The sequence below is a fragment of the Lingula anatina genome, chromosome 1, assembly GCF_051362555.1.
Source record: "Lingula anatina isolate TDL-2025a chromosome 1, LinAna3.0, whole genome shotgun sequence".
In the NCBI taxonomy this organism is placed as follows: Eukaryota; Metazoa; Brachiopoda; class Lingulata; order Lingulida; family Lingulidae; genus Lingula; species Lingula anatina.
Window position 1 is genome coordinate 51,262,973 of NC_141767.1, and position 17,839 is coordinate 51,280,811.

Consider the following 17,839-nt stretch of genomic DNA (forward strand, 5'->3'; position numbering starts at 1 on the left):
CCACTTATGGTGATAGAAAAAACAAGAAGTGATGAATTTTTATTAATTTTTCATGAGAACCCCGGACGTGTAAGTTTGTTTGTTTTTTTAAATGCTGTGCATCAATACAACTGTTGATACAAATAAACATAGTCAAACCATGGTAATGGATGCCATGTATCAAAATAGTTATACTAATAAGAACTATTTCTTTTGTATCCTTGCACACCTGAAATTAGGCCAGTATGGCGCTGACCATGTTTGAGGGGGACTTCGCTGTCTGAAAGTTTGCATGATAAACCCCGACAAAGCCCGCTTGATAATCATATTATGGCCCAGAATAAGAAAGAACCATCTAGACTTTTGACTCAGACGGTCATAGATGCCAGAGATGAGCTTGATGAGGTAAAAAGCAGCATTTATTTTAGTTGTAAAATCTGGGTCACCTTTGTTTACAGGCATGATCAGTTGATAAAGCAGAAGACGATTCAGAGAATTACATTAATATGACCAATTTTGTATGGTTATCATTTCAAGTAAAATAGTTTGTGTACAAAACATTGCATTGCAAATTTTAAAAAGATTTTAATGAATTTGATGTTAAGTTATTGCAAGTTGTACTTGATCTGTTGCCGCATTGCTGCTATCCGTTTTTACCATCTGTCCATCCTCTCTACTAATATCTATTTTTTTTTCATTTGCTAAACACGAATCATTTGTTTTGCTTTACAGTTGCCCTTTGAAGAATGAACATGTCAGATCTCATCATTTCTTATTACTTGAAATAATTTCAATATTTTGTAGTTCTATGGAAAATGTTTTTCTTTTATCACATGACTGCCTTTAATATAATGCCAAAAATTTAACAGTATTTGTCACATATCATCTTTTCTATTAAAGCAAGAGACTTGATATTTGGTTACCAATAGCCAAATATTAAAGTATGAATAAACCATTTGCATCTTTCAAAAAGATATTGATGTTTTAAAGGCACCACATTTGCCTTTTTTTAAAGATATCTCTCTCAAAAAAGTCAAAAGTTGCCCTACTTGATTTTTAACACCCAAATATTGTCATATAATTTAACAAACACTTGGAATTTGTTGTACAATAAATATAAGAGCTGTCCATGAACACATAGTCATTTTGCTCTAAATTATACACTTCAGAACTTGACAATGCACAAGTGGGAATGACCAAAAAAAAAAAAAAAAAAAAGGAGGGGGGATATTCTCTTAATCCCCCCCCCATAAAAACCCCGTAATCTTTGTTCTTATACTCTTTTGCTCTTTGATGACTTGTAGAAATCTGATACTCATGAGATACTTTTTCTTATGAAAATGAAAGCCATTAGAATATAACTTAAAGTGGTCTGAAATTGCTACAGATAGAAAATATATTTTAAAAAATTTGTTTATATGTAAACTGTATCTGAGTTGAAGTTATTTCATTTTTTTTTTTCGCTTTTGGATGTATACCATATGTGAGTGTATATGTTTATTTTATTCTATTTACAGAGATTAGAAAAGTGTTACAGTATAGTAACTTCAATCATCACAGGACTTTCTGAAAGACAGATTAATGATGCACTCAATGCTTATGTAAGTACAGTCACAAAGTAAAAGTAGGTACAGAAAGAAAATGTGAAATAATAAGTTGCATTAAGGCAATTCTATTTTTAAAAATTGAGTTTCCTGGGATGAAGGAATTTTTTCTCATCTTTCTGATATGTGATAAAGCTCTTAATTACTATATTTTTGTTAGTACTTTCCTTAAAAAAAATAAATAAAATAAATAAAAATAAATAAATAAATAAATAAATAAAACAGTAAATTTCAAATAACTGAGTTCAAACTTAGTCACTGAATATACTTTGAAAGATTATTACGAGGAAAATTTTTTTAATACATTAAGTATTAAAACTACATTTTAAAATGTTGCAAATAGTTGAACAGACTTTTTACTGATCAGATAAAATCTTACAAGGCTGTGTTGTGTTTTCGATTTATTTCAAACTTGCAACAAAACCTGTTACTGTTGGTGACATAGCATATGATGAAGAAAAAAAAAAAAAAAATGAAGTCCCTCGATAAATCTCATTGCACAGAGAAATAATTCCAGACGAATGGAATTTTCTTTCATCATACTCAATTTCCGGAGTAATCCCTGTAAAGGTAGAAAGTTCTTTATTTATTTCTAGTTTTCTGTATAATAAATCAAAGAACTCTATCATTTTTTGCCTTGACTAGACATGGCTGTTGTCATGTACATCCTGATAAATTCAAGACGACCTTGATAACATAAAGCTGATGCAAGACTTCAAAGTTCAATGGTCCTATACAACTATACAGAAAGAAAATGTGAAATAATAAGTTGCATTAAGGCAATTCTATTTTTAAAAATTGAGTTGAAAGTTATTGAAATACATGTTTTTGTATATAAACAAAATATGAGCTCAAAATTTATATGATGTAGCTAATTTATATTGAAGACGAATATCATTATAAACTTGCAGTATCCAATAATCAAAATTTATATACCAGCACATGATGGCTGTGTATTGATATTTCAGGTGTGTAAAGGTAGCCAGCAACATGAAGAAGTACAGCTTGGGCTACTCTATATGATATTGGTTGATCAAAAACAAGCAGCAAGAGTGAATATGAATTTTTTTATATAAAAAAAATTAAGGTTACACTATCTTGGATTAAACATGGATTAGGGAATATGCATTAAACATATATATATATATATATATATATATATATATATATATATATATATATATATATATATATATGTATATATATATGTATGTATGTAATTACTTAGTAATTTGGTAAGAGCTTGCTTAATACGAACTTTTGAGAATTTTGTATAAGACAATTACCTATTAGCACATCAGCCCTCTAATTGACCAAGAAAACTTTTTATTGCAGGCATATCGTGATATGATGTTAATTAGCAGAGATGGACTAACTTTTGTATTAACAAGGACTAATCAGCTGATTTTTGAAAAATGGCTGAAGCTACAGGATACTCCAAGAACACAGGTGTGTAGAGATGGATTTATGGATGCATGCAACATGTAAAACTTCATTAGTTAAAAACATGTATATAGGGCCCTAGTAAATTTGAATTTAAAGGGTTGTCCTTAAAGATGTTGAAATAAAACTGGTGCACAGTCAAAGATTTTCCTACTAAAACCTCTGGATTAATTTTCCTAGTTCAGTTCAAAAGTGTGTCAAGGTATTTGATAAGAAGTACCAAAAGAAGTGGTTTATGTACTTGACATATATTTAAAACCTTGCGTTTTGTCACTTTAGTTTTGTAAATATTTGTCTGTCCCCATTGAAGAAGGAGAAAGATGATCAGAAGGCATTCTGACCAAGTCAATTTACAGACAAATTTTGTTTCTGTATGTATTAGCATGTGTTAAGTTCATTTATCAATTTAACTTTGGATACATCTCCTGATTTTAAGTTCACCCTTTTCTGTGTGTTTGTGTATTTCAGATTGTGTGGTTTTGCAAAGAACTAGTCAAAAACTCTGTAAATGGAACTGAGAGTGTGTGCAACTCATTATTGAGGCAGATTGCTGGTAAGTGGAACTAATCAAATTATTTTTAAGGCTTCAGATCTGCATATTTGCATTAGTTTAATTATATTAAATGCATTTCACATTTTGAAGGTCGTGTTTCCTTATACTGTTGCAATGGTTTGTAATCACATTGACATTATACTTGACCATTTGATATTTGAATTGTTGTGTACTGATATTATCATTTGATGAACTGATTTTATAAATTCATTCAGGTGGTGATATTTCTCCTAAAAATGTCTGGTTGGCTGAGAGTATGTTGGACATGTTTATGGAACATAGGTAGGTACGGAAATTAACATTTTCCATGATAGGAGACAATATCAGGATATTTCTGAAATGGAATTCTCACATATTGAAAATGAAATTTAGGCACAATAGATAATCTAACCAAATAAATTATCATTCATCAGGTACAATTCCTAGATGTGTTACAGTTTTAAAATTTGATGCTATAGTCTAATATATACTATTTGCATTTTTTTTTCACTACATCTTTTTTTCTCTCTTTCCTGCATGTAAAGCAATATGATGGATGCTTGATTTTGTTCCAGGCCTTGGTTAGACAAAATAGCTGGTCTTCTAGCAACAGTAGTGTACACATATTTAAGGGTTATAGTAGACCATAATGGTGCTGCCTATGAGAGTTTGAGAAAGAGGGAGGTGGAATTTACAGTCTCTTTATTAAGAGAAAAGGTAAGATGTGTTGAAGTAGGTTCATGGGTTTGGTAATATTAAGAAGATGGGGAATGTTCTTTAGTCACGAACAGACTGCAGAAGATGTCAGATTTATTTAAAAGTGTATCTGTGAGTATTATAATATATTAAGTTGTGACAGAAGAATGCATCCACATTTCAGGTTTCCTTCACTCATTTGTGAAGTGTAGTGAATGTCATTAACATGTTTTTACCCAGTTAAGTCTGTACTCTGCTTGTCTTCAGTGGATGGAATGTGCTCCTATTGGCCGAGACTTGGTGAGGTTATTACAGAATGTAGCAAGAATACCAGAGTTTTACAAACTTTGGCAAGAGATTCTCAACAATCCAACTGCCTTGAGTTCACAGTTTACAGGTAAGCATTTTCTTCTATTAGCTTTATCATGATCTGAAAAACAACCTTTTTGTTGCTCAATAGCCTATATTTTTCTGAAAATTGTACCAAATATGTAAAATTGGTAAACCTTGTATTTAATATAATTTTTCTTGTTATGTACAGACACAGATGTGTCTGTACATATAGCCATCATCTGCGTCTGTCGTCGCCGTCGCCGTCGTCGCTGTCGTCGCCGACGTCGCCGTCGTTGCCGTCGCCGTCGCCGTGCACTTTTACCGATAACACGATAAGTGGAAAACCATTTTACCTTTTGACTTGAAACTTGCAGAACTGATGAATATTCATAATACACAGGTCAAGTTCGAAAATCAGCATGATCGGGTCACTTTTAGGGAATTTATGCTGTTTTTTCACTTTTTTCAGCATATATGCAGCACCGATAACACGATAAGTGGAAAACCATTTTACCTTTTGACTTGAAACTTACAGAAATGATGAATATTCATAATACGCAGGTCAAGTTCGAAAATCAGCATGATCGGGTCACTTTTAGGGAATTTATGCTGTTTTTTCACTTTTTTCAGCATATATGCAGCACCGATAACACGATAAGTGGAAAACCATTTTACCTTTTGACTTGAAACTTACAGAACTGATGAATATTCATAATACGCAGGTCAAGTTCGAAAATCAGCATGATCGGGTCACTTTTAGGTAATTTATGCTGTTTTTTCACTATTTTCAATATAAATGCAACACTGATAACACAATATAAGAAAAACGGATTGGCCAATTGTAATTATACTCACAGGAGTGGTCAATCTTACTAAAACGCAGGTTGAGTTCGAAAATAAGCATAATCGGGCCATTACTTAAGAAGTTATACTGTTTTTTCACATTTCCTCAGATTCAATTATTAGGCATGTTAACAGTCTCATTATTTAACTAATAAGATACGTAAAAGTGTTTGTTTGATATTTCCTGCATCTTTACAACATTGTTAGTTGATTATGTAAAAATGATCGTAAACTTGATATCGTGTATTGTGTAATAAAGTGTCAAAAATGGAAATAAACTCATATCATATCATATTGCAGTTTGTTAGATTCAATCATCAACTATGTTCAGAATCTCAGAATGGAGGAAATTGGACATTTAACACTGTTCTATTGATATTTTTCCCATCTCATCAATTTTCTTAGTTGGTCATATAAAAATGGAAGTATACTGTTTATTTTGTTTGGTTTAAAAAGTGTTAAAATGGAAATAAACCCATTTCAGAACAGTGCTGTCTTTTTTACAGTTTGGCATTTTTATGTACAGACACAGATGTGTCTGTACATATTGCCATCACCTGCGTCTGTCGTCGCCGTCGTCGCCGATGCCGATGCCGATGCCGATGGCGATGCCGTCGCCGTGCACTTTCACTGTAAACACGATAAGTGGAACACAGTTTTATTTTTTGGTTTTATATTTACAGAGCTGATGAATATTCATAAAACGCAGGTCAAGTTCGAAAATCAGCATGATCGGGCCATTATTGTAGAAGTTATGCTGTTTTTTCACTTTTCAGCATATATGCAACCCTGTAAACACATTTTAAGGAAAACCGTTAGGCCTGTTGTCATGAAACTCAGAGAAGTAATCAATCTTTTTAAAACGCAGGTCAAGTCCGAAAATGGGCATGATCGGGCCACTATTTTAGTAGTTATGCTGTTTTTTCCTTTTTTCAGCATATGTGCAACACTGTAAACACAATTTAAGAAAAACAGATGGGCCAATTGTCATTAAACTCACAGGAGTGGTCAATCTTACTAAAACGCAGGTTGAGTTCGAAAATCAGCATAATCGGGCCATTATTTTAGAAGTTATGCTGTTTTTTCACATTTCCTCAGATTCAATTCTTAGGCATGTTAACAGTCTTATTATTTTACTAATAAGATACATTAAAGTGTTTGTTTGACATTTCCTGCATCTTTACAACATTGTTAGTAGATTATGTAAAAATGATGGTAAACTTGTTATCGTGTATTGTGTAATAAAGTGTCAAAAATGGAAATAAACTCATATCATTGCAGTTTGTCAGATTCAATCATTCACTATGTTCAGAATCTCAGAATGGAGGAAATTGGACATTTAACACTATTCTATTGATATTTTCCCATCTCATCAATTATCTTAGTTGATGCTATAAAAATGGCAGTAAACTGTTTATTTTGTTTTATGTTAAAAAAAGTGTTAAAAATGGAAATAAACCCATGTCAGAACAGTGCTGTCTTGTTTCACATTTCCTCAGATTCAATTCTTAGGCATGTTAACAGTCTTATTATTTAACTAATAAGACATGTAAAAGTGTTTGGTTGACATTTCCTGCATCTTTACAACATTATTAGTTGATTATGTAAAAATGATGGTAAACTTGTTATCTTGTATTGTGTAATAAAGTTTCAAAAATGGAAACAAACTCATATCATTGCAGTTTGTCAGATTTAATCATTCACTATGTTCAGAATCTCAGAATGGAGGAAATTGGACATTTAACACTGTTGTATTGATATTTTTCCCATCTCATCAATTTTCTTAGTTGATCGTATAAAAATGGCAGTAACCTGTTAATTTTGTTTTATGTTTAAAAAATTGTTAAAAATGGAAAAAAAAAAACATTTCAGAACAGTGCTGTCTTGTTTACATTTTGGCATTTTCAAGTTGTGACTTTGAAGTTCCATGGGCCTGAAGACCTTTGCTAGTCACATTTTCTGAATATCCATGATACTAATATTTTATTATTAGAAATTGATGGTCATTATGCTGTTAAACATTATGTAATATTGCATCAAAATTTGAAAAAAATCTATTTTGGGCACTGCTCCCATGATGAGCATTTAAGAAAAACCATGTCACTTACTGTTCTCAAACAGTACAGTAAATATGTACAGATGTGTCTGTACATATTGCCATCACCTGCGTCTGTCGTCGCCGTCGTCACTGTCGCTGGTGCCGTGCACTTTCATTGTAAACACGATAAGTGGAAGGCAATTTTACTTTTTGACTGTATATTTACAGAGCTGATGAATATTCATAAAATGCAGATCAAGTTCGAAAATCAGCATGATCGGGCCACTATTTTAGTAGTTATGCTGTTTTTTCATTTTTCAGCATATATGCAACACTGTAAACACAATATAAGAAAAACAGGCCAATTGTCATTAAACTCACAGGAGTGGTCATTCCTGCTAAAACGCAGGTTGAGTTAAAAAAAACAGCATAATCGGGCCATTATTTTAAAAAAATGCTGTTTTTTCATATTTCCTCAGATTCAATTCTTAGGCATGTTAGCAGTTTCATTATTTAATTAATAAGATACGTAAAAGTGTTTGTTTGGCATTTCCTGCATCTTTACAACATTATTAGTTGATTATGTAAAAATGATGGTAAACTTGTTATCATGTATTGTGTAATAAAGTTTCAAAAATGGAAATAAACTCATATCATTGCAGTTTGTCAGATTCAATCATTCACTATGTTCAGAATCTCAGAATGGAAGAAATTGGACATTTAACACTGCTCTATTGATATTTTCCCCATCTCATCAATTTTCTTAGTTGATCATATAAAAACGGCAGTAAACTGTTAATTTTGTGTTATGTTAAAAATTATAAAAAATAAAAAAAAAAACATTTCAGAACAGTGCTGTCTTGTTAACATTTTGGCATTTTCAAGTTGTGACTTGAAGTTCCATGGGCCTGAAGACCTTTGCTAGTCACATTTTCTGAATATCCATAATACTAATATTTTATTATTAAAATTGATGGTCATTATGCTGTTAAACATTATGTAATATTGCATCAAAATTTGAAAAAAAGTATTTTGGGCACTGCTGCCATGAGGACCATTATGGGAAAATCATGTTACTTATGATTGCCTTACTTTCAATAAAAGAAATACAGGACTTAAATGCAGCCTGAGTTGGAAAAGCAGTCTAATTGGCTTCTTTTTCTGGAAGTTATACATATACAAAGTGTGAACTTGTTACACATTTTACTTACATTGGTATTACCTGTTGAGCATAATTAAAATTTGATGTTGAATTTGCAGTTTAACATAATGTACTTTTGCATCAGAATTGACAGTAGCCTATTTTGTGCATAGTTATTTCCTGTTTTTTGTCTGTACATTTGACAGCTTTGCTGCCTTGTTTTTTTTTTTTAACAGAAGGTGAAAGTAGTGTCATGTTTATTTAAATGATTTCAGATTTATCAGTCAAAATTTGCATGTATAAGACAGAAATTTCATTTGCACATGCACACTTAGTAATTCACTTTCTATTACACAGGTATATCTCAGCTGCTAAAAACAAGAACTTCTAGAAAATTTCTTATATCAAGACTTACCCCTGATATGGAAACAAAGTTGGCTTTTCTGCTTACAAAAGTAAGTGAAGTGTTTAAAGGATGAATTTTTAAGGTATATGATTGCTGGGTAATTTTTCCCACTAGTTCCTCCACCTGAGAAACAAGCCTACAAAAAAAAAAAAAAAAAAAATGGGCAGCTGTCTAGTATACCTGCATAAAAATTTGATACTTTCTTATTGTTGATTTTATCTTCATAGGTAAAATTTGGTAATCAAAAGAGGTACCAGGACTGGTTTCAGAGGCAGTATTTATCTACACCTGAAAGTCAGTCATTACGTTGTGATCTTATACGTTACATATGTGCTGTGGTTCACCCACCCAATGAGATCCTGCAGTCAGACATCACTCCCAGATGGGCAGTTATAGGCTGGCTGCTAACTACATGCACAGTAAGTCGTTTTTTATTTGTTGGTTCACCACCAAGAAATGTACATATTCATGTAAATGCTTTTCTTTTTATGACTATTTTGATGTAAGAAGTCATATATATATGTAATGAGACTTCAAGTTTCTGCTACTGAATTTTGATATTTTATTTATAAATAAAGGTACTTGCAATAGAATTGCCTGTTGAAAGTCTGAATCTTATATATATATATTCACTGAAATGTATTCTTTGATTGGGATTTACTTATCAGTGTAAGAATAATAGTTTTGTTGCTGTTTTATTTTAGTCCAATGTGGCAGCTTCTAATGCAAAATTGTCCCTCTTTTATGACTGGTTGTTTTTTGACCCTGAGAAAGACAGCATAATGAACATAGGTAAGACTTGAATACTCTTCTGAAAATTTAGAAACAGCAATTGTGATGTACTGAAAAATAACACCCAAGCCAAAGTTTTGAGTAATTTTCTCTAAAACATAAATTAAATTTTATCATATAGTTTATGGCAGGAGATGGTTTTTTGTTTCAGAGCCGTGTATTCTTGTGATGTACCACTCCATCAGGCCACACCCTGCAATTACAGCAACATTGCTGGACTTCATGTGCAGGGTAAGTTGATATTAGGTTCTCTGGTGTAACATTTAAATGGTACATTTTCTTCGTTATTTAAAATGTTGGCTAAATGTTTTGTATATATTGTAGTAATATATGCTTTGCTTTAAAAAGTGTATTTGTTGATAGTCATGCTTTTTTTCCAGATCATCCCCAACTTCCACCCTTCACTAGTAGATCAAGTGAGACAAGGCATTTACAAATCATTGAGGAGCATTTTAGAAAAGCGTGTACTTGCGTATGTATAAGGTGTTCATCATGAAATTGAACAGCAGAATAGTTGTGCCTTTGTAAATCTTTAATACGGTATGAAGAATTGAGTTTTGGGGTCAGTTCTTTGTTAAAGTTATTTGCCAGTTTAATAAGATGCATCTTGATGTTAATGCCTATAGACAATTGATTGCCAGAGTATATGACAATACAGCATGGCATTTATCACATTGATCATATTATTTTAGGTCAATATCTCCATTATTTGATAATCCAAAGCTAGACAAGGAATTGCGGGCCATGATAAGAGAGCAGTTCACAGAATTTTGTTCTGTGGAAGGTAAACATTTAAATTTTAGTGTGCAAACATAGAGCAAAAATCTTTCTAGCAAGAGTTTCTATTTTTTCCAAGTGATTTTACAAGTTGTCATACCAGTGAACTCCTTAAGGGCATTGTAAGCCTCTATTATCATCCAAACACTGAAAATGAAATGTGATTTTTCCTGCATCTAATTATTCAATAATGCGTCTATCTTTGTGCTGATTTAAACAATAAAAATCCCCTCAAATATATAGAATATCAGTGTTTAAATGTTATGGAGTTATGAGCCCCTAATTAGAGATTTTCATTAAACATTGGCATTATTTTGCTCTATCAAAGATAAAATCTGAACTAAATATCTTAAGAAAAATTGCAGGCAAGGGTTTGGAGTACTAAAAGGTGTCATTAAATTGGTGTTAAAATAGTGTTCATGGGTGCTCAGAAATTTGAGAAGCTGATTTTTTCAATTTTTACCCCAAAATCGCAATTATGACATCACCCATAAGATAGCATGTGTAAATTAATACTCTCAACACTGAAGATTTATCTGTTATTCGCAAGAATGCATATGTAAGGCAGTAGATAAGGAGTTTTTGGCAAAGGCTAACAATATCCTTAAAGACAACGTCCTAAGTAAATATATTAAATGTTATAGTGATGAACTATTTTTTTAGTTCACAAATATATGGTCTTGGTTGGGCCAGATTCATTGATGTTTTATGTGATGACACCACAGTGCAAATGATAATTGTATAATTTAACATGTTTTTTGATGTGAATTTCAGTGAAAGAAGAAGTGAACAATGGTAAAGAGGTTGCAGAGAATGATAGCAATCATCATCCTCGTCTAAACCACTCTGACAGCATTCCTGATGCAGCCTTCAGTGATGAGGAGGATGACATACCATTAGGTAAGCAGCAGTATTTAAAATTCTGATAAAATGCTCAAATATCCAAATTGGGTCTTGTTTGTATGGAACACAGTATGTAATTTGAATTTTTAAAAGACTGTAAATATTGTGATGAATGCTTTTAAATTGCAACATAATTTGATTGATAGCTTAGTTTTGTTGGTTGATTTAATTTAATATTCATTATTTCCAGGGAAGTTAAGATCTGAAATGAAATTTAGACCAATCAAAGAGCCACCCAAATATAAGCCAGTTGATATCACAGACTACATAGATCAGCTGCCAGATGGAGATATGAAAGCTAGTGTATTGGAGTTGCAGAATGAAACGTAGATATCTATCACTTATTTCACAAATGTTTGGTGGCAAATTCCAGTTAAATGAGGATTGATTTTTAGTGTGTAAATGTCATATTTTTCATTTGTTTTTAGTTCTGTATCTGTGTTTGAAATTTTTAAGATACTCGCACTTGATTGTACATTTAAAGCAGATTTATCATATCTTAAGATTAAAACTGTAAAAGCAAGAAAACACATTTCATTATATGTATTCCTATTTCCAGTGATAATGAAATTCAGTGTGAAGTGATGGAAAAGTTGACGCAGGCTGTCATTCAAGAGGTGAAAAATAAAACTTGATTGATTGTGAAATGTTGCATTCTTAAATGCTTAGTTTGATAATATGTAAGTCTTATAAGAAATATAATGTTGAAAAAAAAAAACAGTTGGACCAAATTCCTACCTATGTTTCAGCTATGATATACTTAAAGTTACATATAAAGCAAGATAGGTTCCCTGTAACACATAAAAATCACTAAAAATCCTGCATAACATAAAAAACTACCAGTTTCTAATAGAAATCAAATATGCTAAAGGATAACCCAAATTAATTACTCAGTCAGCCAATAAAAGTTGTTAAAACTGCACCTTTTTCAAACTTCTGGTCGTAAACTTGACCTATTTATCTGTTCCTCCAGTTCTTAAAAGTCTGCCAAGTAACCTAGTAATGTGTGATGCATTACTGTTGGGCATGCAATAGCAAAATTATTCAAATAAAAGTTGGCAGAAATGGCCAAGGGTTATATATAGCACTGAAAAGAAGTAGAAAATATCTGTTCATACATCATATTTTGGGATGTATTAAGTGATATTCTTTGGCATTTCTTTGTAAGTTATGTAATTTGAAACTATATGGTTGCATTTGATAGGGTTTAGTGGCAATGATTTGACATGTCAGCTTGCTACAAATACATTTTTAATATTCTGATTATGATTGCTTAACACTCCTCAGTAGTATTATATAAAACATTTTTTTTTTCTTTCTTTTTGCTAGGATGACTTTGACCAGGAGGTCGCTATAACTCTGGCCACATGTCTCTGTCAGCTTCTTGTCAATCAACTCAATAACAATCTCTTTCCACAAGTTGTAGACGAGGAGTCCGTGGAAGATTCAATAGGATCACCTTTGTTTGTGCTATTTAGGTAAAATACATGATATCATATGATTTTTTAAAAGTTTTACCTGTGGCTAAGGTTTTCTGTTAGACTTATATTTGCATCACCTTTTATTGTTATGTAGATAAATAGAATCTTGTTCATTATGTCAGTTTTCTTAAATTTACAGAAATTTATGTCAAACTCCAGAGGAAGATCCTAGTCGGCAGCCTTTACTTACATTAATTGGTGAAATGTATGCCAAGCAATCTAGAATAGGCTATTATATGCTTTACTACTTAAAAGTAGGGTAAGTATCGTATAAGTGTATTTTATTAGTATTACTTTGTCAGAAAATATGCAATAATTCATGAATCATCAGAGCTCTTGCATTGCATTTGCTTTGATAAGCACAATGAAAGATTTTATTACTTAAAATCAAATTGTCTTAAGAATACAGTATTATTGTATGTCTGTTTGGCATGTTTCTTGATTATTTTTCAGGAAAATTGTGGATGACAAGATGTCAACATACAAAGATTTTTGCAAAACTTTAGAAAACAGAGATATTGAGTCCTGTTTAATGACAGACCTAAGAGTAAGTGCCTTTCATTAAGTTCCCAAATAAATATGAGAACTGTCTCAGTTACAACAACATTTTTTTTCTGTAGGTTAATTAGATTCAATAATTAAAAACAGGTGTGTGTTTGTCAGCACATGTTCAGTTCCAACATTTTAGCGGGTAGGAGGGGGGTTATCACCTGACAATGAATCACAGTTGTATGTCATTAGTACACTACTTTATAACTGTACAAATATTTTAATTATGAGAAGCATTTATATGTTATATTTTGTTAGATGTTCCCTCTAAAATATTATTCTGTTGTTGTAGTTATGTCAAGAGGATGACGTGCGATTGTTCACCTATCTCATCCCAGACATCTATACTCAGGTAAGACTATTGTTAACAGTCATTATGCATTTGGTCTTTTTAGTTGATATACTGTATTATATAACATCATTATAGATATCATGAAAAGGACTAAATGTTACTTTAAAATCTCAAACATTACATATCTATCTTCATTTTAGTTTCCAAATATTGCAATTGGGAGTGCAGAGCTTCTTCATCTTATTGTGTCTTCCATTGATGGTTCTCAGGTAACTTGATATTACAGAAGATAGCAAAAGATATATATTCAGATAACATGCAATGTTTAGTGCTGATGTTGACAGCTAATTCTCTTTAGGGATGTCAGGAAGAAGCCTGGTGTCGTATTTTACAACATTAGAAGAAAGTTAACTTGTTCTCTCTTAAGATGGAATTGCACTGATTACATTTTGGCCTAAGGCTGAAGTACTAGATGGTATGGAACTGTAAATGTCTGCTTTATATTTCTGATAAGTAGCTAATATTACCACTTCAACATAACAGGAAACTAACAGGTTTTTGGTTTTACAGCTTCAGGATCTAGTATGTCAAATACTCCAGGGGCATCTCATCATGTTCAGGAAAGACTCATTCCTCTCTATTCTAAGTAAGTGAAAAGCAACACAGCAATATATATTTCCATTTCATTTGTGTTCACAGTTTGCCTTAAGTTTGGCTGCATTTCCAAGTTTTAAGTTTGATATAACAAATTGTCTATTTATAATTATGATGATGATAATTATTGTAACTTTAACTATTATTATTGATTTTTGTTAAATAAACACCTGAATATTTTGGTATTTTGGTAATTTAGCAGCAGCAGCTCAATAATTTCTTTCAATTGTACTAAAACCCAATGACTGATTTAACACTTTAAAAATCAACATTGCAGATGCCAGTTTAGAATGGGAGACAATAGAGCAATACTTTCTTTGGCAGCTTATTGCAGCACACAACATACCTGTGGAGCACATCATGCCAATTCTTCCAAAGTTAGAGTTCCAAAGTAAGATTATTTTTGTAAGACACTAACTGCCATTAAGATCCACCTCATCATTTTTAAGAGAAAGAAATTTATAAATGCTTAAAATATCCTCTTAAAGCACCCTTTCCAGACTCATTAAATTTATCATTTTAGCTCATGCAGAAGCTTTGTCAAGCATCCTTATACAGCTGAAGCAGGAATGGTAAGTCCATGAAAAACACTTAGATTTAGATATATGTACCTTAATGTATCGTTTTATTGAGCTCAGTTCATTTACTTTTTATGTAAATATACTTAAAATCCAGATGCCCAGACTACAAATATGTTGACAATACTATGGTGTATGACATGTCAGTGGTCCATGCCATCTGCAAAGTGCAGGTAACGAACTCCTGCATTGGACACAAAATAACAGCATAAAACTGAATGCCACAAATACCAAGAGCATGACCATAAATTTTACACATACACCAGACCTTCCACCAATAGTTATTATTGTTATTATTATGTCAGTGGTGATAAAAATATCAGTGAATGCAATGTTAAGTGAAGTGAATGTTTTATGTATTTCAGCCCATCTGCAGAATTGCTAAGGCCAATATTTTGCCGTGAGTGCAAGAAGCATGACTACTTCTCTGTGTCCATACTTAAATATTGGGCCCAAGAATATGAAGATAAACTGGCAGATTTGGTGCTTGCTCAAATATCCAAGTCAAATCCATCCACACCAAACAGGAAAAGGCAAAGGTACAGCTTTCAGTCATTTAACGTATAACTTTTTGTAAAGTTTATACTGCTTTCTTGAGCTATATGAACTGGCTTTTACGTTCAGCATTTGGTTTGGTTTGTTGTATTCTTTTCGGCAAACTGATACATGTATAATCTAGTCTGTAAGTGTATTTTCAAGAAAAAATAATTAATTTTTATATTTCCAGAAGTACATCAACAAGTATATCAGCAAACAAAAAGGAGAATCCAACAATTGAACAAACTCTGTCTCACTTAGATCACATGAGACAAGTTTGTCGAAATATTTCATGTAAGTGTAAAAATTTTATTAACTACTATAGAGTTCATTAATTTGATAATTATTCCTTTTCAATAGTGAATTTTAATAGGATTTGTTAAAACTATTACAGATTTAGTGTATTTATATTTATTTTCCAGTCATTACACATGAATCAATGCAACAGGCTCTCCAGTATGTTCAGTGTAATTGCACAGATTCAATAAAGATGAAGTAAGTGAATTCCAGTTTCTGTGTATGTGTCATTCAACAGAAAAAAAGTCTAGGCAAATTTGAATATTTCACCATCTGGCCAAAGGGGCTAAGTACTTAGGATATATGTAATAAACCACCCCACCTCCCACACTTTCTCGATGTGTGTCACTTAAAGGGATAATAACTCTGTGTATCAGATCTATATTTCACAATAAAAACATTGTGAATAACTCATGGAAATATAATATGTTTTACCACAAAAATGGCAGTTATAGCCATTATTCTGATATCTGAGCTTGTCTTTAAACCACGTGACCTCCATTGGTGGCTATACTCTGTTAAAATCTCTTAAGAGATTTTAAGAAAAAAAACCTTTTTAGAAGAAAAACAGGGACTAACTTTGAATGTAAAAATGGATTCATTAACCATTGGTAAGTATGGGAAAATTGTTGTTTACTCCAGGAAAATTCATTTTTTGGCCGAAAAGAAGGGTAATTATCCCTTTAACTCCCCAAGTCTATCAGTGGTCATGTTGTGCTGAACAACATCAAGGCATATTGCATGTCTAATGCCAGATTATTATTCACATTTTCACTGAATTTAGCCTGAAGAAGTATGGCAAATTATTGGCCTTGGCACTCAGGGCCAATCTGGGGGATTCACCCCTCTCACACCACTTCCCTTCTCTGATTATGTGGATCTGCCAGTGGGTGTTATTTTGCATGTTCAATATGTAAAGTTTAGTGTTTAGTGCCAGATCATTTAAATGGCACATGAACTACAGCCAGTCTTTATATTTCAGGTATGGTGATTTATTAGCCTTAGCAGAAGATTTTGAAGATGTAAAAACCACACGTGTTCTCAGAGGACGAACTAAAGCTAATACTAGTCCCAAACCAACTGCCAGCAAGCAGAAGAAATCACCAGCCCAAGCACCAAGTGATAGCTCTTCAGAGAGTAGCGAGGTCAGAATTTTCTTTTGAATTATAAATCAGATCAACAATAGAACTAGGATGTTCTTTAATTCTTATTTCAGATTTAAGTTCTAATCTCCCAGATTAGTTAAACAGTGGTCTAACAACATATAAATACTTTTAAATGCTTGGCCAAAAAATGAAGTGACTTTACTAAATATCATCTAGATAAACCAACATCTTATTTATAAATTTTTTGCTAATTTACAGGATGAAATTGTCAAACCAAAAACGAAGAAGAGGAAGCGAGGAGCAACGCCACTTGATGAAGATGAAGATGATTGAGGAATTGAACAAAGAAATTTTAATCTTAAAAATACTTTTTTAAATCTTGCTGGAGAGAAAAAAAAATAACAATGATTACATATGGCAATACTTCCACAGTCATTTTCAATGGTGCATTGCTTTAATAGTATATACCATACCATGCATCAGTAGATTTATTGAATGCACATAGTGCAGCAGTTGATTTTCTGGTTTGAGAAGAAGCCAAAACTGTTACAGCAACTTTTAGGTGGTGATCAAGTTTTGAATATAATAAACTTTCCAGGTTGTAACTGTGGATGTCATGTGTATAGCATATTTAATTTTTCAACATATACAGTACCTTTGTGTCCACAGAAGACTGGCTTGACCAATATTGCGTTTTACATGTATAAAGCCAGGAAAAATGTACATTTTCAAAGTTTATATTGGTTTTCTGTCTTTGTAATTTACAAAAACATAAGTGCAATTGAAAAGCACTTTGTTCAGCAATTAAATAAAGATATCTTTTTGCATTTATTTTTTTTTTCTGGACTTCTTGTAGTT

General features: G+C 32.1%; 1 protein-coding gene across 4 annotated transcripts; it reads left to right on the forward strand.

Annotated features, from left to right (window-relative positions):
• Position 1: 1 nt before the first annotated feature.
• On the forward strand, positions 2–17,812 carry LOC106153555 (integrator complex subunit 3). Of its 4 annotated transcripts, XM_087008144.1 has the most exons (31): positions 2–69; positions 219–384; positions 1,497–1,580; positions 2,552–2,635; positions 2,919–3,032; positions 3,495–3,579; positions 3,795–3,861; positions 4,134–4,275; positions 4,522–4,651; positions 8,967–9,064; positions 9,243–9,434; positions 9,720–9,807; positions 9,959–10,038; positions 10,188–10,279; positions 10,500–10,591; positions 11,359–11,484; positions 11,678–11,813; positions 12,047–12,104; positions 12,817–12,965; positions 13,108–13,227; positions 13,422–13,515; positions 13,810–13,869; positions 14,010–14,078; positions 14,380–14,455; positions 14,741–14,854; positions 14,987–15,035; positions 15,407–15,580; positions 15,769–15,872; positions 16,001–16,073; positions 16,858–17,020; positions 17,240–17,812. In XM_087008144.1, exons 2-31 carry the CDS (start codon positions 310–312, stop codon positions 17,312–17,314), a joined length of 3,063 nt encoding a protein of 1,020 aa, XP_086864270.1. In that variant the 5' UTR covers positions 2–69; positions 219–309; the 3' UTR covers positions 17,315–17,812. The 4 variants fall into 4 exon arrangements, with proteins under 4 accessions (XP_086864270.1, XP_086864271.1, XP_086864273.1 ...); XM_087008145.1 differs by lacking the exon at positions 2,552–2,635; XM_087008147.1 differs by lacking the exons at positions 2–69; positions 219–384 and having other exon boundaries at positions 1,516–1,580; positions 2,523–2,635.
• Positions 17,813–17,839: the final 27 nt, after the last annotated feature.